This window comes from Drosophila virilis, unplaced genomic scaffold (genome assembly GCF_030788295.1).
Source record: "Drosophila virilis strain 15010-1051.87 unplaced genomic scaffold, Dvir_AGI_RSII-ME tig00001822, whole genome shotgun sequence".
Lineage (NCBI taxonomy): Eukaryota > Metazoa > Arthropoda > Insecta > Diptera > Drosophilidae > Drosophila > Drosophila virilis.
The window spans coordinates 115,810-140,500 of record NW_027212860.1 but is presented as its reverse complement, the minus strand read 5'-3'; the positions used below and the strand labels follow the sequence as shown (position 1 = coordinate 140,500).

The 24,691-nt window shown below is 40.8% G+C and overlaps 1 protein-coding gene across 1 annotated transcript in view; it reads right to left on the bottom strand.

Annotated features, from left to right (window-relative positions):
- Window positions 1-1,001: 1,001 nt before the first annotated feature.
- Window positions 1,002-24,691, bottom strand: part of LOC6636775 (uncharacterized) — a 132,435-nt gene continuing 108,745 nt past the window's right edge. The window contains exons 6-7 of the mRNA XM_002060196.4: window positions 1,387-2,442; window positions 1,002-1,321 (exon numbers count right to left, since the gene is read on the bottom strand). Coding sequence (XP_002060232.2) covers window positions 1,261-1,321; window positions 1,387-2,442 — 1,117 coding nt within the window. The 3' untranslated portion in view covers window positions 1,002-1,260. The remainder of the gene's footprint in view (window positions 1,322-1,386; window positions 2,443-24,691) is intronic.

The window sequence follows — 24,691 nt, the reverse complement described above, 5'->3', positions numbered from 1 at the left end:
TGCCAACCAATTTAAACCACAATTTAAATGCAATTGACTTTTTCAGAATACACAAATATTGTATGGTACAATAAGATATACTGTAGAAAATTTTATAAAGATCGGTTAAGAAAAACCAAAGTTATATGCTACTGCGCAATTGAATGGGGCAGCAGCTTTAAGAATTTCTGTATGCATGTACACACACACATTCATGCGCGTCTGCTTCGTAATTTACCAGCATGGTAATTTCATCTTTTTTTGTTATGTTATTAAAGTTACTTTTTTTTATCATAAGTACTTAATTGTTGGTGTGGCTGCTGTGTAGAGGCATAGCAGGTGGTACGGTCTGTCGCGAGTTCGAGCCCTACCGGGGAAAGTATTACTTTTTTTTTTTGCTGGTGTGGCTGTTGAGGAGAGTCGACAGCAAGTAATGCGGTCAGTTGCGAGTACGAGCCCTGCCAAGGGTACTTTTTCTTATTCATTTATTTGGTCTTGGAATAAGAGGGTTCAGGGTATGCCCTAGTCGGGAACTCCCGAATAGAACCTCTTACTTGTTTTATTATATATTTTTTTTTAAATAACTGATATGTATGAGGTGATGGCAAATAGCACTGACAGAAAACATTAATTAAAAAAAAAAAAAAAATTAATTATGTACTATATCGCTTTATCATTTTAATAGGTAATAAGTCTAAGGTTTAATCAATCAAGCTCATAACAAGAGCTACACTTATTGCTGTAGAAGCAGGTTCTTGGCTTTCCCAAGTCGCACTTCCAACAATTTCGAAACATGATTTGCCTATGATTACTTAAAGACTTTGAAAGGTACACACGTTAAATGTTGTATACATGTTCTCATACCGCACACACGGACTGTATATATTAAACATCTAAACATCCAACAGAAATAGATATAAATTTTTATCAAAATAACCTTACGATTTGAAAATCGAAAATTTCGTTGAATATGGAAGATAATAACATTTAAGAAAAGGGCATTCTTACTTGTTAACTGTTTATTTGCTGTTAAATTGTAATGTAAATAAAAAATGTAGTTAATTTTAGAAGTGTTTGTATTATTTTCTCTTTGTAATAATAATTTGTGTTGTTACCCAAACGCTGTCATTTAGCCTTTTATTTAACATAAGAAGCAGATATGTATTCATCATATCCATACATATACATTGAAATATTAATATAAGCTTTATACATGCATTATGTATTTTTTGCAATAGTAGTATGATGTAAAATGCGGCGTTATTCTCGTTCTGCCTTTATTCATAGGTACCCTAGAGTAGCGTATGTCTTCACAAATGTTCCATCATTGGTGTTATCGTCCCTAAGATAATGTGATTTCGGCTGTTAATGAAAAACTTTTACTCAGGCGCTTAGGAATAGACTCACCCATCTTCCCAGGGACATACGGTACTCTGATCGGCTTCGTCAGTTGCTGTTCGCGCTGAGCCGGACGCCTTCTCATTTACTTTATCCCTCTCATCAAGCGAGCTATACTTTTTGATCCTAGAGTTCCGCTTTTTGCGCCGTCTGGGAGCTTCATCGTTACATAATGCAGGCGTCAGTGTTCTCACAACTACCGGCTCATCAAAGGGTTCATCATCCACTATATCGACTTCCAATACAGCCAGAGGCGCAATTGATGGCGTCGGTGTTGGTGCCGGAGCTATATAGCCAAAATTCCTTTCCGTACCTACATTATAGATGCCGGAAATGGCGTCCTTACCAGCGTCTCCAAAGTGCATTCCTTCCTGATACTCATCAGTGGTGGGTGATAACTCTGCATCGGCAATATCCACCATTATTTGCCCCTCGGTCATAGTTTTGACCGTCAATCCACTCCGCAAATCCTCTTTTATGCACAGATAAGGCTTATTTAAGGGGACAAATGCTTTTTGAAATTTGCTGGTAGGCTTATTGACGAATTGTATGTTACTGCTGTCATAGGTGTTAGTCTTGATCAACTGAATTTGAACTTCTTTGACTACATCTAGGTCCGGCTGAAGCTGCCGACCGATTGCAGCTGATACGGTGCTTGCGTTATCGACTATTCTGGGAGTATGTATCTCTTTGTCATATTGATTGAGCGGCATAGTCGTGGAATAACGATGTTGGTTTTCTAATGCTTCTGGTACAATCCGTACACACTCCTTACCTGATGTCGTGATCTTTACGGTGGGAGGGGCTGTTGAAATATACCCCGGAGAGGCCAAAACCGGTAGTTCAAGGGCCGATGACTCATTATTGTGTTGTGATAGCGGCAATTGCTGGAGCTCCTCCTCCACTTCCGCGTCTTTGATACTGTGCAGATCTTTAACTAACACCTTGCTGCTGCTATCACTAACAAAACTAGAACCAAGAGACTTTAATGGTGGTAAGCTACCGATGGGCAACGTCGTATTCAATGAGCAGCTGGCACGTCCGCATTGATATTCGCAGGCATTGCTAAAATAAATGTAAGTAGGAAAAATATATATGCATGTACTGTGTTTTATATAAATTTGAGAAATATAAATAATGAAAATATATGTATTGTACGTAACGAAATCACATACACGTATTGTTAAATTTATTCTATAATTCGTTTTTTATTTGTGTGCGTTTTTTATTGTGTTAGAAAGCAATCTTATAAAAAATGTATTTTTCAGCTAAGCATTCACAGCCGACTCGACCTCATTAGCTGAGTCTGTAAGTAGTCTATAAACCCGTCACACAATATATTTCTGCCGACGTTCACTGGAGGATATATCAATTCCGGATATCCTTATTCCTTATATTGTAGTGCTCATATGTTTACTGGGTGGCTGACAACAAAGCCTTCTATATAGAGTGCACACGTTCAGTCGCGAACATCTATGGCGTTTTCACCCATGGTGGCTCACGTTCGGAGCGTTAGGTTCGGGGGCCAGTACTTTATGCTTTTGCTCAAATTAGCTAGCTATAGTAGGGCGTTCTTCCTGGCGCAGTCTGCATATAAAAACTGACACGAAGTATGCATACAGAAACAACCCAGATCAAATATATTAAACATATATTTTGATATATATATGTACATATGGTTATATATATTGAATTCAGATTTAAATAATTTAGGTACAACTTAAGGTAAACCAATATATATAAACTTAATATATAATATATATATATATATATATATATATATATATATATATATATATATATATTTATTTATAAATATATATTTATACCCTGAACCCATTAAAAATGGATATAAGGGTATATTGTATTTGTGAAAAATCCAAATGTATGTAGCAGGCAGAAGGAAGCATCTCCGACCCCATAAAGTATATATTCTTGATCAGCATTAATAGCCAAGTCGATCTAGGCATGTCCGTCTGTCTGTCCGTCCGTCCGTCCGTATGTATGAACGCAAGGATCTCAGAACCTATAAGAGCTAGAGACTTGCAATTTTAGATGTAGATGCTCCTAGTTCTGAAAGCTGCTGCGCCATTCAATTGCGCAGATGCATAAAACTTTGGTTTTTTACCTTATCTTAACCGATCTATATGCAAATTTCTACAGTATATCTTATTGTACCATATAATATTTGTGTATTCTGAAAAAGTCAATTGCATTTAAATTGTGGCTTAAATTGGTTGGCAATAAAAGTTGGGTTATTAACTTGATTTATTTATTATCTGTGGTGGTAGCGGGGAGGTGCCGATAGGTATAAAATGAAATATACTTGACATATATATACAATATTCTAGGAGTAACATATCATGTTTGGTGACTAAGGCTCTAATTATTTACCCTATTTGGTAAAAAAACAGGATGTCAATATCGATTTTAATTTATTGCTTGGAAACGGAGTAAGTTATCGATTATCGAAAACAAACTCGAGCTGCGCAGGTACTAGGCGGACCTACATCAAGTCTCTAGCTCTCATTGGTTCTGAGATCCTAGCGTTCATACATACGGACGGACGGACGGATGTACGGACATGGCTAGATCGACTCGGCTATTGATGCTGATCAAGAATATATATACTTTATGGGGTCAGAGATGCTTCCTTCTGCCTGTTACATACATTTGGATTTCGCACAAATACAATATACCCATTTTTAATGCTATCTACAGCATTGCAATTGCGATTGTAGTGTTTTTAGGGCTGTATGTATGCGCTGCTACATTAATTGTTTATTTTTTCATAAGATATAAATTGGTAGTAATACTGACGAGTAGGTGAGTAGCTTTTGAAAGCTTTACGAGTTGTTACATGTTCGATTCCTAGTAGGGGACAATTTTTTCACCTGCTGGTATTGTTATCGGAAAAAAAATCGTATTACACATTGACCAGGAAGACCTACAATTAAAATTGCATGCTCTTATAGGTCCTGAAGTCCTTTCGTTTGTACATACGGACAGACGGACGCACGGACAGAATATATATAGACATGAAGAAACGTAATTGCTTGATCGTTTTCGAAATATTAAACTTACTGATTGCCTTTATTTTCTCAGGACCCGTTTTGGGTTGGCCGTTTCCGATGACAAACTCGAGAAATTTATTCTCTGTTTTATGGAAAACTCAGATATGTTAATTTTTATGATTAAATTTGCTTTACTTATATATAATGCAATCTCCTGAAGCAAGAGGTGAAAATTAAAATCGTCAGAGGGCACCTATAAGTCATCTAAGTAAACGAAGACTTATGTACGCAAATGTGCAGGAATACGTTTATATATAAGGCGACGAAGTGTTTGCTGAGCATTCAAAAGGTTCTGTTTTTGGTTGTGCTGGTGCTCAAACCTGAAATTCGAATATCTCTGATTGTTTAGTAATTGTTTCAAACAAGCCGAATTCCCGCCAAAAAATAATAGGTGCTGCCTCTGGCAGTCAAACTGCCAAGTGTAAACAATTAAATTACAAAGTTACTGTTTATTCTACTAAAGTATTAACGCGAGCTAGCGTTAACAGCGCTTAGCTGATCGCCTAAGCTCAGCCCTAGTGTGTGTGTGTGTGTGAGTGAGCAGAGCTTTTGAGAGAGAGCTTTTTTCAATACTCTCTAAAACCAGCAAAGCAATAGGCAATAGTCAGCCACTGCCCGTGACAGTGCTGACACTTTTCAGACACCGTTTCGCGCTCTTTTCACGAAAGTCAGTTTTTACAGAAATACTGTAGATTTTTGTTTTAGCCCTTGTCCTCTGAACACATTTCTTACACATTTTTGAAAATGTCACATTTTCGCAAAATGTGTGAAATGCGCCCTGTACGTTTCCCCATAAGAAAACACATTTCAAACATCTTTAAAAAAATGCACATTTTTGAAGAATGTCTTAATACGCCCCGAACCTTTTGTGCTTTTTTCAATGATTAAGTGAGATTTCTATCGATTTTGTTGCTGATATACCAACGAATGCAAGCGGAAACCTTAAACAATAAATTTAATATTGAAATAATCCCGCAGTTTTTAGAATTTGAACATGACGAAATCTTTAAAAGAGTACGTAAAATGGGGCCCTTACTTCGAGAGCGCAGTTTTTGAGCAGGCAAAATTGGGTCTCGGTCCTCTGCGACGAAGAGAAAAGCAACATGGAGGTAGAGGTAACTGCCAACAACAAAGTCGCTAATGATGAAGAACCAAATGATAGACCATCCACTTCGCACGCAGCATGCGCAAGGTTCAGCAGGCAGCAAATGGCAAATCGTAAGCGTGCCCCTCAACCCACCCAGTCGGCGCCTCTTAATGAGCGCCCGTCTTCCAAGGTGCCTAGAATTACGAGGCCAGACGTCGTTAGCTTAGCCACGTTCTTCAAGGAACTAGACAGCATCCTAAGAGCGGTCTAGTCTAGTGGCGCAACTTGGACGACTACCGAGCGTTGGCAAGGCCACCACGAAGGCACTGCTTATAAAAACGATGATAACGCCTATCTGGACATATGCTATCCAAATTTGGGGCACGGTCCAATCCAAAGCTGCCACAAGGTTGCCGGCCTGCCGTACCATGGCATGACAACCAACGCCATCGAACGCGATCACCGCCTGACAAAGGTTGGAGACCAATTCAACTTCTTTAGCAGCCAATACGCCGACAAGCTGCTGCCGCATCCGAACGCGGCCGCCAGGATCCTGGCTGACCCCATCAGAGGCGCCTCCGAAGGCTACACCCCGACGACCTACTAACGAGGCGTATTAATTATACATATCATCATTGTTAATAACATCCTTGTAAATATCATATAAGTTACATAATAACTACACTATAATATTAATTTCTATTCTATTCTATTCGTTTGGTAAAGACCAGAAGGCACTGATCGATTACAGCGTAAAATATCAAAAATAAAATAAATTTGAGAAAATATATTAGCCTAGTATGTCGTGCATTAATCAGGCTTTCCTAGACCTTCGACAAGGAAGGCAGAATATTGCCGATATGACTCAGGGTCATATTCCGTGTTGCCCGACTTTTGGTTAATATGGATCCTCGCTTACATCCACTGGGCAAGGAAGTCTTGCGTCCCTAATATGGCGTTGAAGATCAACGTTATAAAAAGGATCACGCGCATTTGCAGGCACTTCAGAGTGATGTGGCATATTCCGTCATGGATCGTTGCTTTAGACCTGTCAAAGGCTTTGACAACGTTGTTCACCTCCTCCTCGCGGATGGGGGATAGGTGGTGACATCTGAAGCGGAGTCTCCAACGCTCGGGTAGACTCATCGAGCTCTTCTGGGGAGACCAAATCGAAAGGTGTGAACCGTTCCTCCAGGAAGTTATCAGCTTGTTGCTCTTCGTCTGTAGGGCAGTATGTTCCATTGTGGCGAAGAAGGGGAACGGTTCTTCAGGGTTGGCGCTTCAGGTTTTTAGTTGCTCGCCAGAAGAAGTATCCTGAGTCATAGGTACAGTCAATGCTCTCCAACCTTCTGGAAACGATGCGTCTTTGTGTCTGCGAGGGGCCTCCTTGAGTTGCCGCTTCGCTCTTCGCCACTCCGTCTTGTCCCACGGATACTGAGTCGTCCGGAAACTGCGTCTGCATCGCCTCTTGATCCTGCGCAGGTTGGCTATATCTGCAGCCTGTCCGTTGCTAGCATCACCCGCCTAGTACTACCAACTGGGAGGTAGGGCGGTGGAAGTGGCTTCGTCTGTTGCTGGGCGAATCTTTGCGTTAAGCAGCTCAACGGCATCCACTACCTCCAGTCCAGTGCCGATTTCAGTATTGAGGTGTATATTATCACTCATCAGTCTCTGGAAGACACCGAGATCAGTGCGTGAGTTGATCAGCCTCGGTATTGCACTGTCCACTCTGGGTCTGCTCTCCAGGGTAGCTATCAGTGCCAGGTGGTCGCTCGGGAGGTCGTCAGCGATTGAAAGGAGCTGGTCAGGCACTACGTCTGTTGCCGTACGGGTATCTTGAACTACCAGCATCAGTGGAGACTTTAACCGTCAAATATTGGCAAACATATTTTGGAATGTTCAATTGCGGGAAATGAACCAAGTTACTCCGGACGGGGACGGCGCAGCTATCACTAGCTGAGCGATTTGAGTCCAGCGTACAGTGTCCGCTTCGAAGCCAAAGATCCTGGGGAAATTAGAACCATTGGTTCTTGTTTCTGATGGCAAAATTGTTCCGATAGCTTGTTCTTGTATTAGAGCCTCCAGCTCTAATACTTTACCTGAAATGCCATTGGCATTCCAGATTAACACCTTCAGTGGTATGTTCATTTGGATAGCAAACGTGGTCAAAAAGTTAAGCATTTGCTGTTGCATAACCAAAAAGTGCTGTTGCATTACTGCCATCCTTAATGTTCTTACTGACAGAGCATAGTCCTTCCCCAATTCCTAAAGTCTGCTGTTGCTGTTGCTGGGTGCGCTGTTCCCTTTGTTGAATGTAGCTTCTACTCTTGGCTTTTTCATGCAGTCTCCACCTTGACCACCTACGTGCACAGCTTCCTAATGGTAAAAGCCTCCTTGTTTTTGGCCGCCGGCTACAAGTAACTGAAGCGGATATTCATGGGCTGCTTGGTGACTTTGCTGTTCGGATTGTGCACGTAGAGAGCGGTATGACCCTGACTCCGCAGGTCGTCGATGAGCTCTTGGTTGAATGTGAATTGGTGGAAGCCTTTTATTACTATACGGTAGGGCTTCTCCTCCTACAGCTGCTATGAGTAGAACTGAAATTTTTGTTCTTCCAGTTCTGTGTGATGGCCCTGTATAATGGCACATCATTGGCTAGGAATTGCATAGTCCGACCTAGGTTGGATTTAATGGTCAGGCTATCTAGGTCCACTACTTCGGGTAGTATGAACCACACGTCATTGTTATCTTCTTTCCTTCAGAGGGGGTATTGTTTGTTGGCCCCTTCTTTGGGCATGGGCGACGGCGTTGGGGTGGCTGTCGCCCTCAACCTGATGAGTCGTTAAGGCAGGCAAGTTCTCTTCTTGGGATCAGCTTATATACTCTGCCTCAGATTCATCACTTTCCATATCATCGTCGTTTGCGCCAAGAGGGCATATCTATTGGCTGTATGTATTTGAATTGGACTGGAGTCAGTCTTGTTCTGTGTTCGCCACGCGGCAGATGGGGATGCTATCTTTCGTTTTTTTGTCTGTGATTGAATCAGGCGAGCCGCAGCTGAAGCGGGTGCATGTGGACTGCTGCCGGGATCGTCGACCATTATAGGGTAGGAAGGTGAAACTTGAGTACTTCTTGCAGATATTAGCGCGGAGAATTTATTGACAGCTGTTGCTTACCGGCTGTTAAGCATTGAGGTGCTTGGCGGCGTAGCGACGTCAGCATATAGTTGGCCTACTTCGTTAGCTCGAGACCCCTTGTTGCGCATTGCGGGTACGTTGCTGATCTCAGCACTCTCTGGCATGGTGTCTCTATTGGCACTGCCGCTGGCTGGCTGCATACCAATAAGACAGCAAAGACTACTTGCTCACTAAGAAACAAATAAGAGGTTCTAATCGGGAGGTCCCCTTCCATTTTTAATGGGTTCAGGGTATACAAATTTGCTTTGTCAGCAACTATTTTTATTTTCGTTTTTGTCATTGTTTTTTTTTTTTTTTTTGTTATTGGGTCACAATAATTGATGCGTTGTGCGGGATTGCACTCTTAGTGCAGGATTGCAAAAGGCGCATTTGGCCGTTTGGGCGTGCACTCGAATTTCGAAATTCAATTTTATTCCGTGAGTACGTCCATTCACTTCAAACACTAAGAAGTGTCTCATATATTTACTGACAATGGTAAGACTCTAGTCAGCTGCTAATGAGCTTAGCTTTGTCATGAAATTGTTGAATGTGGTTTGGTACTAAGTTTTACAAGCAAGGGTGATACAGACCAAGCTAAAAGACTATTACAATCTCAGAAATGGGTTAGAAGCTGAGCATATAAACATTAAATATGTGATAGTGGCGACATTAAAAAAATGGCTGGCAGTTTTAGGGGTCCAACGCCAAGCTAGTGGCGCGCCTAAATGTGGTGTCACCAAGCGAAAATATTCCCCATCAGCTACGCTTACAACTACGCCGTCAGTGCCAATCAGGAATTGAAGTTAGGAGACGACGACAGTGTTGCATGCAGCGATGCTGACCGCAACGGCTTCAACAAAACCAACCAATTTCAACGACACAACGGAGTAGACATCGGGCACATTCCAATTAGAAAATCATATTGGATTATAATAGCGACAATGAGGAACCAAGTGTTGTGTGATACCAAACTAAAAGGAAATGCATTATAGTGGTTGTATATGGAACCCTAATTTTACTTATTATGCAGTTTTTAAAATTAAAGATGGCCAAGTCCCTCTAAAAGTATTATTTGACCTTTAAAAGACTTTGTGGCACTTAGGTAAATCTAATCAAGCCGATCAGCTGTTTATTTAAAGAAGCGGTTACCGATAACTGACACTAGCTAATGGAATCGCAGAATGTGAAGCTTGTAAGTGTAGCATAATTTGAGTATACTGGGATCAGGCTATTGGAAAGTAAATTGTTGGCAGACAAGATGTTAAATAATAAGATGTTGGATAATAGACTATTCAACAGTAAGTTGTTAGAAAATAAATTGTTGGATAGAAAATTCTACTTACTAAATTGTTAGCAAATAGATTGTTTGGCAGCAAATTGTTAGAAATAGGACGAGTGAAAACAGAAACGGTTAATACAATTTTAAATTTTTTCTTTGAAAAGAATGTTGCTTATCAACAATAAAAAGGGCATAGAACATTAGAGAACATTTAAAACATTATGATAGAAAAAGGTTCATACAGTTGTTCGAAGGTTCAAATGTAAAAGCGTGAAAGCCTGATAACGATAATTTTAGTTGAAAAAGCGAAAAAAGTGCTAGATGAATACTTGAGGGATGGTAGTTTGGTTAAATATATATACATTCATCAACACAATTAATAAGCAAAAGTTGCTTTATATTTTTTTCATCAAAAAAGTCAAAATTTAGACGCAAGAAGCTCTCGATCATAAGTACTGTACTTGCGCTGTGCGTCAGTAAGTCTAACGCTAAAAAATCCCTTGACGATGTGGTGTAGTACAAAGCTAACGGCTGTACCGCTTGCGTCCGTGCTGAGCATGTTTTTGTTGGCCGTTATTTATTGTACCAGTCGCTTGATGTGAGATTGCTTTTGGCAGGAATCTTCGAAAAAATGAAAGTTCAATGCAAGCTATTGTGATGATCGGACGCTCAGATGTCTGCTCCCGTGGGTGCCTGTGATAGTGCGCTGGTTAAACCAAATTTCTTTATTGAAGTAAAAGTGACACTTACCTCGCCCGCTCCAGGGCACCTATAACAAATCCCTCACATAGTTGTTCTTCAAACTACGAGTGCTGCCGCTGGCAGTTAAAGTGCAGTGCTAAATTTAATTACTAAAGAAACAATTAATGCAAGTCAATAAGTGCCGGTGGTCTTGCGCGAGTCAAACTGCAAAATCTTTGTTGTAATAACTTTATTATCCGAGTACGTGAGAGCTTAGAGCTTTCGCGAGCGAGCTTTTAATCCGTCCACTAATACGAACAGATTAGTGACCAATACGAAGCTTGCCACTGCTGTGCAACTGACATAAACAGTGACTGCGCTGAGCGATCACCTCGTGAATTAATCACCACAAATTACTGGGTATTTTTGGAGGAAAGTTTAGTAGTTGCTAGTATGGATGATACGCCCGCTCCCTCTCAGCCGAGAGTGCTCCGACCAGAATTCGTGGATATTATGAGAATTGCTGGTGCTACCGTAATTCGCCCAATGATTTCCATAAATACTGCGAGAGCTCCAAACGCTACAATTAAATGCAGTAGTAGTAATTTTGCTGTTACGACATGTACTTTGACGTCGTTAAACTCAAGCTTCACGTTTACCCACACTGTCACAATTTCAAGTGGAGGAGTGTGCACCACCCCAAATATTAACTACAAAAGTGTAGTGCAAGCGAATCGGAAAATAAGATACATGAACAAGGAAAGTCGTCCGTGAAATCACTCAGCTGGATGTCCACCAAAATAAAATGTAAGCTGCCTTCAAGCTTGCCAAAAGCCAACGGTAAAAAAGGGAGGTTCATTGGATCTCAGATATCGACGGACTGTAGTCTAAAGGAGATCCCGAAAAACTCTAAAAACAAATTTGCATTGCTGGCTAATGAAGCGAACGATGATCCTACAGAGGAGGAAGTATCCCATGCCGAGGCACTGGCAGAAGAGCTGAATGCGGAAAAAAAAGCCAGAGTGCCCAGATCGAGGAAGCCACCCCCCATCTTCATCGAAAATATAAGCAATGTGACCCAGATGGAGACTGAGCTTGATGCAGTCATTGGGTCTGATAGTTATACCAAAGACAATATAAACTCTAAGTTGAGTAACGCCATACAGCAAAATGCTACTATGTAGCTTGATTTTTTGAAAATTGAGAACGAAAACGAAATCTGTAGCATTACGCTCTCACAGCCGAGAGAACGATAAAGCTAAAAGTAGAATGTGCTCTCAGCTTCGGCTCTATGAGGGCCGTGCAAGCAATTATATTTGTATGCAAATATACATACATAATTTGTATTTGTATATGTATTTGAATATTCATACATAACAGAATATTTGAATGTGTTGTTATCCACTGCTCTGGCAAAGTCACTGGCTGGCAAAGAAACAATTTTCTTAGTTTTTTAGCGCAGATCACGACCTACCCCAAATTTCTGTTGATATATGAATGCATTTTGTGTACTGAGGTTGGTTCGGTACAATATATGTATTTTTAAGTCGATGCAAATATTTATGTAATTTTTCATATTTGAAATTATTACTTAAATTATTATTATTTTTAAGTAATACAAAATAAATTAAGAAAATAAAAGTGCAAATTTGTTGTTTTCAAAGATACATTTAATTATTTTTTTTTTTTTTTTATTTGATTATTTATTATTATAAAGAACAAGGTCGCCGCTCGAATTAGCTACCGATGCAAAATCGGTAATCAGGTAACACCGCGAGGTGCAATATCTAAATTTAAATAATAAAATATCTAACTAAATATTGAATCAAAAGTCATATTTATTTATACAAATAAATTTGTAGTTGTATTCTTTAGAACTCTTTTGTTTCTTAATTGGAGAATAAAAATAATATTACTTTAATTTAAAGAAATTATGTAAATATTTGCATCGACATATAAATACATATTTTGTACGGAGCCAACCTGAGTACACAAAATGCATTCATATATCAACACAAAATTGGGATAGGTCATGATTTGCGCTAGAAATCTAACAAAATTAATTTCTTGCCAGCTAAAGCCAGAGCAGTGAATAACAACACATATATACATATTTTGATGTACTTATGCATGCATAATTTTTCTCGAGCATACACTGTCCAAAAAGTAAAGTGAAATAAATTTATGTGTGCTATTTTCTTAACATAGTTATTGCACAAGAAGCGCCTGGTGTGAAAATTATATAAGTTCTTTAATTTTCCTGTGAAATTATTCGTTAATATCTAGGGTAATATATCATATAGCAATGTGTTCAAAGCTAGAACGCAAGAAAGAAGACCAAAAGTAATCTAGGATTGAAATGTAATGTGAGTAGCAAAAAAGACCGCGACCAACACATTCCAGCAACCTTAGTGCGAGGAAATTTTTCGTACGCCGATACTCTGCGCACTGGGCTGGAAAAGTTCAATAAAGAGACGTCAATTAGGAACCCTACCCCCAAGCACCAAAAAACCCGACCCCACATAAGTTCAAGGCTGGAGGCTGCAATAGAAGCACTCACTGTGAAAATCGACACTCTACAAGCTATGTTTAAGGAACTTCAGGAGACGAATCATTGCCTTAAACAAATGTGTCTGAGTCTATTGAACGCCATAAAATGATGCACAGTTCACTAAGCCTCGGATTGTGGAATGCCCGTGGTATCTCTGGGAATGTGGAGGACAAAATTCACAAAGCGGATCATCCTAGCGATAGAGAAAGAGGAGGAGTGGCGGTGCTTATTAAGCAAGAGATCGAATATTCCCAAAATTAACCGATAAGGATGGAGAAATTGCAAATGGCCAGCATCTAGATTGCAACTAGCATGGGTGAATTAACCGTTGCTTCGGCATGTCTCCCGCCGCAACTGTCAACTTTTCAGTGGACGAGGAAGAATTTTCCTTATGGGAGGCGATTTTAATGCTTTAGAGCTAACGCAAGAGGCACCTGCTTACTAAACGTGGTGCAAAACTCATCATCTGAAATACTAGCGACTGGACAAGCCACTCATTTCCCGTTTGCCCAAAGTTACACGCCAAGTGCCATTGACATCTTTATTTATAACGGATTTCACCCAGATGGCTTAAGCATAAGGCCTGAGTTTCAGCTATCCTCTGATCATATCCCACTAGTAGTTCGTTACGACTGTAATCCAAAGGGCAAAACAATAAAGGTCGTTGCTGGCCCCTAGAGCCAAGATTGCTGCTTTTCGACGAGATCTAGAGTAAATTCTAGACCTAAACTTGAAACTACTTAGACCAGAAGACATCAAATATATATATGCGCTATTCCTGAACAAGGCCCACTCGGCAGCCCTCATTTCTGCGTCAGTAAGCCGATCAGAAAGCTCACGACCACAAGTGAGATTTCCGCAAGCAATATATACACTACTGGTGATTAAGAGAAGGATTAGAAGGCAGTACTGTCGAACCGGATATCCAATTGTGGACAGGATCTACCGCAGAGTGTCGAACCGTGTCAAAAAGCTGCTGCAGCTGAATAAACAAAGGAACCGACCGTTTTTTTGAAGATATTTCTCCAGATGAATCTTCATGTCACTCCCTATAGAGACTGACGAGAAGGTACAAACAGCAAGTGACCCCCAAATTTCCGATCAGAAAGCCTGATGGATCTTGGGCCAGATCCCCAAAGGAACGGACTGATGCAATCGCCGAAGACTTGGAGGATCGCTTCAAGCCTTTTAATACAAGCTCGGCAAGCATGAACAGAAGGGTTCAACTCACACTGGAGAGCCCAGGCCAGCTAAGCCTCCCAGTTGCTCCTATCACTGCCAACGAAGTATCTGACCACATAGCAGCAATTAAGACAAGAAAAGCTCCTGGCAAAGATGAGATTGCCGGTCAGGGCAGTCCTATTTTTAGTGTTAATCCTTAATGCGGTATTGAGACTGGGACATGTTCCGAGCCAATGGAAAAAGGCGAGGATATGCATGATCCATAAGGCTGGAAAGAGCCTTTCGTCCCTAGACTCATACAGGTCTATTAGTTTGTGGCACACGATTGGAAAACTCTTCGAACGTTGTCTGATTACGAAACTGCTGTCTATGGCTAGAATTAAAGAAAAAATTCCCCCGAAGGTTCCGAAAATCTCATGGCACACCGGAACAGCTTAATAGGGTGGTGAATTTTATCCTCGAGGGTTTCGAAGCCAAACAGTACGTAGTGGCAGCGTACTTAGATATAAAACAAGCCTTCGACAGAGTCTGGCATGATGGACTACTCTGCAAAATCAAGCCCTTGTTGCCACCTCAACTATATTTTATTGTGCAAGGTTATTTGACAAACCGGTTATTTCGGTAATATTCGATGGAGTCGAGTCCAACATGATGGCCATCGGGGCTGGCGTTCCACAAGGGAGTGTGCTAGGGCCCACGCTCTACATCCTCTTTACCTACGACATGCCCACTGGCTCTATAATTGAAGTCGCGGATCCACACAACCTTACCATCGTAACTTGCAGATGACACAGCCATCTTATCAAGAAATGAATGTGTTTACGAAACTACCGAAGTCCTGCAGCAATATCTTCACAAATTTGAAATGTGGGCCAAGCGTTGGAATATTGGCATTAAATTAAATAAATGCGCCAATGTCACCTATGCGCTTCGAAGGGGTAATGTGTCCGGGAGTATTCTTGTGTGGTCAATTGGTGACGCACTTCAACAGCCACAAATACTTAGGGGTGCACTTAGACAGGCGTTTGAACTTTAAAAACACATCACAAGTGTCTCTGTAACCCTGAAGAACAGAATAGGACGACTAAGATGGCTTCTGAGCATTAGAAATGCGTTGTCTTTGAAAAATAAAGTAACCAATTATAAATCCTGCATAGCTCCCGCTTCGCGTTATGGCATTCAGGTATATGGCATTGCTGTAAGGTCTGTCTTACAAAAACCAGGGTGTTCCAAACAAAAACGCTCCGATATCTGCCTGGTGCCCCCAGGTATATGAGAACTTTCGACTTGGAAAAAGACCTAGAAGTGCCCAAAGTCGTCCAAAGGGACGTTATAAATATACAGGCCGCAAATTATATAGCGCCTGGCTAGGCGTCTTGTAAATAGGCGTAGAATTGGAGGACTCCAATCACTGAAAAAATCGTCCGGTTGTATTCGATAGTCGATTTTTTGTGGGGTCCAACTGCCTATTTGATGTTTTATGCAGTGGCGGCGCATTGACGACATGAACTCCTAATTGGCTTTTCAATAGCGATTTTAAAGTTTCTGAATTAAATGCGGATTCGTTGTCGTAAAAAAAAACACAAAACGTCAATATGGAGAATTTTATTCGCGTATGGTGGTATCAGTGTTATATCTAGTTCCTAGTTTTTGGGAATATTTCTCGAATATTTAGCGCGAGTGCAGACTTTACAGTTTGCAATTATTTTCGTAGCTAGTGTTGACATTTTTAGGAAATAGTAACAGCCAAGATTTTGATTTGATTTGATGTACATTCTCCTGAGCCGCTCTATGGGCTCGCTTATGTTCAGCTAAAACTATTTCTTTTTGATCGATTCTGTAAGTCGGCTTATTTGCACCACCATTTTTATACCCTGAACCCATTAAAAATGGGTATATGGGTATATTGTATTTGTGCAAAATCCAAATGTATGTAACAGGCAGAAGGAGGCATCTCCGACCCCATAAAGTATATATATTCTTGATCATCACATCGATCATCGATCTAGCTATGTCCGTCTGTCTGTCCGTCCGTCCGTATGTATGAACGCAAGGATCTCAGAACCTATAAGAGCTAGAGACTTGAAATTTTAGATGTAGGTGCTCCTAGTTCCCGCGCAGATCGGGTCTGTTTCCGATAATCGATAACTTACTCCGTTTCCAAGCAATAAAAATCGATATCGACATCCTGTTTTTTTTTTCGCCACCTCCCCGCTACCACCCAGAGCTATAAATCAAGTTAAAAACCCAATTTTATTGCCAACCAATTTAAATGAAATTGACTCTTTCAGAATACACAAATATTCTATGGTACAATAAGATATACTGTAGAAAATTTCATAAAGATCGGTTAAGAAAAACCAAAGTTATATGCAACTGGGCAATTCAATGGGGCAGCAGCTTTAAGAATTTCTGTATACATGTGCACACACACATTCATGCGCGTCTGCTTCGCATTCTAACAGCATGGTAATTGCATCTTTTTTTTGTAATGTTATTTAAGTTATTTTTTTTATCATAAGTGTGTTGGTGTGGCTGCTGTGTAGAGGCATTGCAGGTGGTGCGGTCTGTCGCGAGTTTGTTGCCATACCGGGGAAAGTATTCTTTTTTTTTTTTTGCTGGTGTTGTTAAGTAGAGTCGACAGCGAGTAATGCGGTCAGTTTCGAGTTCGAGCCCTGCCAAGGGAACTTTTTCTTATTCATTTATTTGGTGTTAGAATAAGAGGGTTAAGGGTATGCCCTAGTCGGGAGTTCCCGAATGGAACCTCTTACCAGCGGCAATGCCAATAGAGCCACCACACCAGAGAGTGCTGAGATCAGCAACGCATTCACAATAAGCAACAAGGGGTCTCGAGCTAACGAGGTAGGCCAACTATATGCTGACGCCGCTACGCCGCCAACCACCTCAATGCTTAACAGCCGCTAAGCAACAGCTGCCGCGCTGATATTTGCAAGAAGTACTCCAGTTTCACCTTCCTGTCCTTTAATGGTCCCCGATGATCCCGGCAGCAGTCCACATGCAGGTGCTAGTGTGAAAAGAGAACCCGTTGACGCCCTAGTGCATATAAAATATATCATCAAACCCAATTCGCCCGCTGCAGCTGCGCCTCGCCTGATTCAATCACAGATTAAAAAAAACGATAAGCGCAAAGTCTTAGAAAACACCACGCGGCGAAAACAGAACAAGACTGACACCAGTCCAGTTCAAATACATACAGCCAATATATATGCTTTCTTGGCGCAATCGACGAGGATATGGAAACTGATGAATGAGGCCGAGCAGAAAAGCTCAGCCCAAGAAGACTGCTTGCCTGCCTTAACGACTCATTAGGTTGAGGGCGACAGCCAGCCCAACGCCGTCACCCATGCCCAAAGAAAGGGCCAATAACTATGTCCCCACTGGAGGGAAGAATGTACGTTGATGACATCAACGACGTGTGGCTCATACTATCTGAAATAGTGGACCTGGACAATCTGACCATCAAGTCCAACCTAGGTCGGACTATGAGATTTTTAGCCAATGATGTGCCCACATCAGGGTCATCATAAAGAAACTGGATGAACAACAAATCCAATTCTATTCATACCAGCTACAGGAGGAGAAGCCGTACCGTAAAGTCATCAACAGCCTTCACCACTCCATACTCCATACTCAACTCATCGTGCACAATCCGAACAGCAAAGGAGCCCATGAATATCCACTTCAATAACTTGTAGAAGCGGCCAACAATAGGAAGGCTTTTACCATCAGGAAGCGGTGCAAGCAGGTGGTCAAGGTGGATACTGCACGAAGAAGCCGGGACGTGCTGCAGTATCATAGATGTCATACTGCAGAAAACAATACAATACTGCGAGTAGTTCACCGAATATACAAAGCGTGCGGGAGCCCTAAGCCACGCCAAAAGGAAGAATCTTCCACCGACTCAAGCGAACCGAAGCCGCCGCAATAAAGTTCATGGGCCTCCACATGTTAACTTCCCCCGTACAGCACCCACTGAACAAGTCGAACGCCTTCCATACGCATTGCAATATTCGTATGTGAAAGTCTCTACTGATGCTGGCTGGTATCGTGGACTTTGGAGCCGTCTATTGCAGGCCAAATGAGCAGACGTTGACGGATGACTTCAGCGTCATACTGAACTCGGCTGGAAGCAGATATCTAGTGGGTGGCGTCTGGAATCCACATCACTGGCAAACAGCACCAATGCACGCGGCCTTTAACTAGCTTTAAGCCTAGCGCATTTTCAAGCGAAGGTACTTGCCACAGGCTCTCCCACAAAATACCCGTACGACAGCAAAGGTACTCCGTCCTGCATAGACTTCGCTATCTACCGAAAAATCCCTAACCAGCTCCTTTCAATCGCTGATTATTGGGACCTACTGAGCGACCACTTAGCAGTGATAGTTACCCTGGGGAGCAGGGCCACAGTGGCCAGCGCAATACCGAGGCTGATCAACTCACGCACTGATCTCGGTGTCTTCCAGTAACAGAGGAGTAATAGCATACACCTCAATACTGATATCGGCACTGGACTGTATATAGACGACGCCATTGAACTACTTAAAGCAAAGATTCGCGCAGTAGCAGCTATCCCCCATCCGCGTGGAGGAGGTGATCAACGTCGTAAAAGCCCTTTTCAGGGCTAAAGCACCGGGCTATAACGGATAATGCCACACCACTCTGAAGGCCCTGCCAATGCGTGCGCTCCTTTTTATGACGTTGAACTTAAACGCCATATTAGCAACGCAACACTTCCCTGCCCAATGGAAGTTAGCGAGGATCCATATGATCCATAATTCGGGCAACCCGGAATATGACCCTGAGTCATACCGGGCGATCGGTCTCCTGCATTCCTTGTCGGAGGTTTGAGAAATACTGATTGTCGCACGTCTTGCTAGGCTTATGGATCAAGTAGCCATTCTTCCTGATCACCAATTTAGGTTCAGGGATAGGCATGGCGCTGTTGAAGAGGTTCACAATCATTCATCCACTTGCTTGAGAGCTGGCTTCAGCAGTCTGGACAGATGGCAGCCCCCTTCACCCTGGCATAAGCGCCAAGTATCTTGGAATTGTACTGAATGAGAGGCTTACCTTTCGGGCGCACATCGACGGCCTCCTCCAGTAGTGGCTATCAACTGCCTTATAAGCCCCAACAGCCCAATAGCCCGATGTTAGGACGATGCAGTCTTAATCAAAGAAGACCCCTTGACATTTGCCCACGATTAAGCCTGTGGACCCAACCAGGCTTCGCAAAATACCACTTAAGTTAACTTTATTGTAATTAAAATGAATGCTATTTTTTAAAAAATACAATAAACATGCATCAAATAAAATAAAAAAAGAAGATTCTATTCCACGATCGGTTAAGAAAAAACCTAAGTTACATATAACTGCGCAATTGGATGGAGCAGCTAGCGAAAACTTCAAGAAATTCTGTATACATGTACACACACATATTCATGCGCGTCTGTTACGTATTCTATCGCATTCTAACAGCATTGTAATTAGTACTGTTTTTTGTGCTGCTATTTTAGTTCATTTTTTTTCTTAATAATACTTAGTTATTTGTGTGGCTGTTAGGTAGAGGCATAGCAAGTGTTGCGGTCTATCGCAAGTTCGAGCCCTACCTAGTAAGCTAATTTTTTTTGTTTTGTTGCTGGTTTGTCTGTAGTAGAGTAGAGTCGTCGGCAAGTAATACGGTCAGTTGCGAGATCGAAGCCTGCCAAAAGAATTTTTTTTAAATTTATCTTTATTCCTTCAAGCTAGCGCATTGCGCGAACTGCATTTGGTGTTGGAATAAAGAGGTTCATGGTATTCCCTAGTCGGGAACTCCCCAATAAGTACGTAGAACTGGTTCGTCGTTGGTAGCATTGGTTTGCTGTAATTGGCCGAGAAGATGGCTTGGACGCCCATAACCGAGTTAATTGCCAGTGAAAAGTTTGTCGAGGCGTATCATCTCTGACTCAGACAACTTTGCAAGAATGGCCTGCTTGAGTGTAGTGTATGGATTTATTTGGAGCTCATTTTGAAAAAGATCGTCAGCTTGATCTATGTATTTGGGATCCGCATATGTGATGACAGCTGCATACCTCTCGTGCTCCGTCCGTAAGACAATGTCTTGTAAAAGAAATCAAATTTCCAGCTTTGTAAAAAACATTTCAATGTTTGTAACAGTGTGTAGTTGACGTAATAGCATCTTGACGAAAACAGAATTTACATTGTTTGTAACTCCTGCATTGCTGTTCTCATGTATTTCGCGGAATTGAACAAAATGTCTACGTTTGTGTTAACATGTTGCAACAAAGCTATAGAAATAAACTGGTTATTTAAGATTCCCAATAAATTTTAAGAGATTAAACAAAATTAGGATTAAAGATAAATTTAAATCGCCCTTAATAGACGATTTGCTGGTTAGAATTGTGGATAAAACGGTATGTACAACCACTTTGATTTAAAACACAGTACCCATGACTATGTTTTTATTGACAAGGAATCCATTCACTGTTTGTGTTTTGAGGATGCCGATGGGACCGAAAACAGACCCTCAAGTATTTCAAATATTTATCAAACCTATATTGTTATACCCTTGCAGAAGGTTGTTGTTGTATGAAAAACATTTTGTTTTCCAAGATATCTTGACCAAACTCGGCATTTACTAGTTTTATTATACTCCTCATATTAAGGCAAAATCATATTAAGATCGGACCACTATATCATAAAGCTGCCATAGGAACGATCGGTAGAAAATTAAGTTTAATGAAAAAATATTCTGTTTTTCAAGATATCTTGACCAATCTCGGCGTTTATTAGTTGTACTATACTCCTTATGTATAGGAAATATTCTATTAAGATCGGACTACTATATCATATATCTGCCATAGGAACGATCGGTCGAAAATTAAGTTGTTGTATAACGAAACATTTCTGTTTTCAAGATATCCTGACCAAATTTGACATTTCTCAGTTTTATAATGCTCCTCATACATATGAAAATCCATTTTAGATCGGATCACTATATCATATAGCTGCCATAGGAACGATCGGTCGAAAATGAAGTTGTGTGCAAAACCTTTTTGCTCATTCAATATACACTGCATTTAAAGGCTCCTTTCATTTTCGCAAAATCTTAATTACATCGGACTACTATATAATACATCTGCCATCGGAACGATCGGTCGAAAACTAGGTTTTTGATTACAACCTTTTTTTTACCCTTGCAGAGGGTATTATAATTTTGTCGTGAAATGTGTAACGCATAGTAGGAGACATCTCCGACCCCATAAAGTATATATATTCTTGATCAGCATCAACAGCCGAGTGGATGGAGCCATGTCCGTCTGTCCGTCTGTCTGTTTCTATGCGAACTAGTCTCTCAGTTTTAAAGCTATCTTAATGAAATTTTGCAGAAGTCCCTCTTTTTGTTGCACGCAGCACATATGTGAAAACCAGCTGGATCGGACCACTATATCATATAGCTGCCATTGGAACGATCGGTCGAAAATTAAGTTTTTGTATGAAAAACCATTTTGTTTATCAAGATATCTTGACCAAACTCGGCATTTATTAGTTTTACTTTACTCCTCATATATATGCGAAGTCCTATTAAGATCAGACCACTATATCGTATAGCTGCCATAGGAATGATCGGTCGAAAATGATGTTTTTGTATGAAAAAACATTTTGTTTTTCAAGATATCTTGACCAAACTCGGCACTTATTAGATTTACTTTACTCCTCATATATATGCGAAATCCTATTAAGATCGGACCACTATATCATATAGCTGCCATAGGAACGATCGGTCGAAAATTAAGTTTTTGTATGAAAAACTCTTTATCTTTATCATTTGGCATTTATTTGTTTTACTTTACTCCTCATATATATGCGAAGTCCTATTAAGATCGGACCACTATATCATAAAGCTGCCATAGGAACGATCGGCCGAAAATTAAGTTGTTGTATGGAAAACTTTAACATTAACTATTTTCCCTGTACTTCTTAGATACGGGCAAAGCACTATAAGCATTATGAAAAGGTTGGGTCTACAAGGGTATTAGATCTTCGGCGTGCCGAAGATAGCCTTTCTATCTCGTTAAATATGATTTAAGAACTTATATACATGGACAACATTATGATAGGAAATAAGAACATATATGAACAATGGGAAGTCTTAAGATAGGTATTTAAGCGGTTAGTTGAGAACAAATAAGAGTAAAGATAAGGTAAATTTGAGTTTTTGCAAGACAAAGTTGAATACTTAGAATTTTAAAAATCAAAGTTAAAGAGGGTATAAAAGTTGACGATTAAGGGTTGGCGGCGGTAAAGAACTTTCCCGTATTGGATAAAACCACTCACCATACAACGTATAGACTGTATAACCAGTGTAAAATAAACGGGCCACACATTTTCTGAGACACAGGTCCAAAGTCGTCTTCGTTTTTGAGAGGGTAAGAAATATATATGATTTGTGTTAAAGTAGTGTCGTTTAATGCAGACCAAGTTCGATTGAACGGGTCATTTAATGATGAAAAAATTCAGTGATAAGAGAACTAAATCGATCATTTAGTTCACGCGCTCAGCTATTCAGTCGGCTATGAATGATTTATTCCGTACTCGTTCAGTCGGTCATGAACGATACACTCTTGTTAATGTCATACATTTTGTGTGGTAGAACGGTTCTGGCTTACGCTTATCCATATAATTTATGTGGTGGGAAGGCATCGCGTTTTTTATTTCTTTCCCACTGCAGGAAACTGCTTTGGCTTTGGCACTAGCAAGAATTCGCACAAATTCAATATTATCTCATTTAATTTCTTTTCTTTTGAAGGAACGAATAATATATTTGCCACGTCGATGCAATATGTTGTGCATTTAGGCTCGTTCTCGTTGGTAAGGGTATCTAAGCGTTGGCATTTGTGTATTAACATTTTTTGGACACGCACACGTACTTATTTTGTGTGTGAATAGAAACACTTATGCGCTTGTGTGCCTGTTGGTTACCTGCCTGCATGTCCCATTCAAATTTAGCAAGATATCAAGCTATTATTCTGAATTTCGAGCTCTACACACAGACACACACACACACAAATTGGTGCGCGTCGTGGATTACGATAAAAGCTTTTACTGCTTCGTTCTCTACAAATTCTAACTTTCTCTTTGCTTAATTTATCTTCTAGGTGCTGCTGGGAATGGATTATTATTTATCCAATTAGAAGATGATGGACTACTATTTTCAATCTGCAAATTGCAAGTTGGAGAGAGGTCTTTTGTACGTGCCTGTCTTAGAGCGTCAATTAAAATTCAACCATTTAAAGTTATACAGATACTTATCATTCCCGCCCACAAAGTGAGTTGTCTTACTACGAATGTAAGCTCTGGCAGCCCAAGTTAAGTGTTAGATGCAATTCACTCCTCCCTATAGACTGCAGTCTCACAGAAGTGTCTTCCCGGCTTTTGATATGGACGAGTAGTACCTGTACACGCACGGTACCCCCATTAAACCTGCTGCATCGACATTGGCCAAGGAGATCGATAGTGCAGCGCACAACAGCTGCGTTTTTCAGTGAGGGCTGCAGGACCTCTGCCGCCAGATACCTACGAGTTCAGGGTCCCTTTCTCTCGCTCTCTGGCGCCTTGACGATCTACGCCAAAGATTCTGACACTCTTAATTTCATTATTGGAAAGCTCAATGAGATCAGGGTTCATCTCCAAGACTTCTAAGTCATAGTGGACCGCCTTTAGTGCTAGGAATAAAATCGAAGGTATCTTTGCTCCAGACAGCTTCGTTGGGGCGAACTTATACAAGTCGGGGATCAGGCTACGTGCAAGTGATGCCAGTGTTTATTTCACCAATAACAAGCCAAGTCGCTACTTCTGCTATGTAGATCTCAGGTAGGTATACAATATGGACGCGCTTCAAGGACGTTAACGAGTCGAACTGAACTTACAGTATCAGACAATGCTTCCGCACAAAAAAGTATTGTCTCAAGCAGCCCAAGTGCGGTAGGAAGACCTGTGATGCTCAAACTGCGGGGAGCCGCGCATCATCCAAAATGCAAAGGAGCTCAAAATGTTTTTAGAGTTACGGGTGGAATTTTCTAAATCAATGACACACGTTGTCATTAAACTCTTATGTCGAGCTTTGAAAATAAGTATAATGCAAATCTGACCTAACTAAAAACTTCGCTCAACAAACCTTTGAATCGCATTTCTACTGAGTAAGGTAGTATTCTGCGAAAAGTGTGAAACATGTCTTATATGATATTTCAAAAATGGCTATGAATT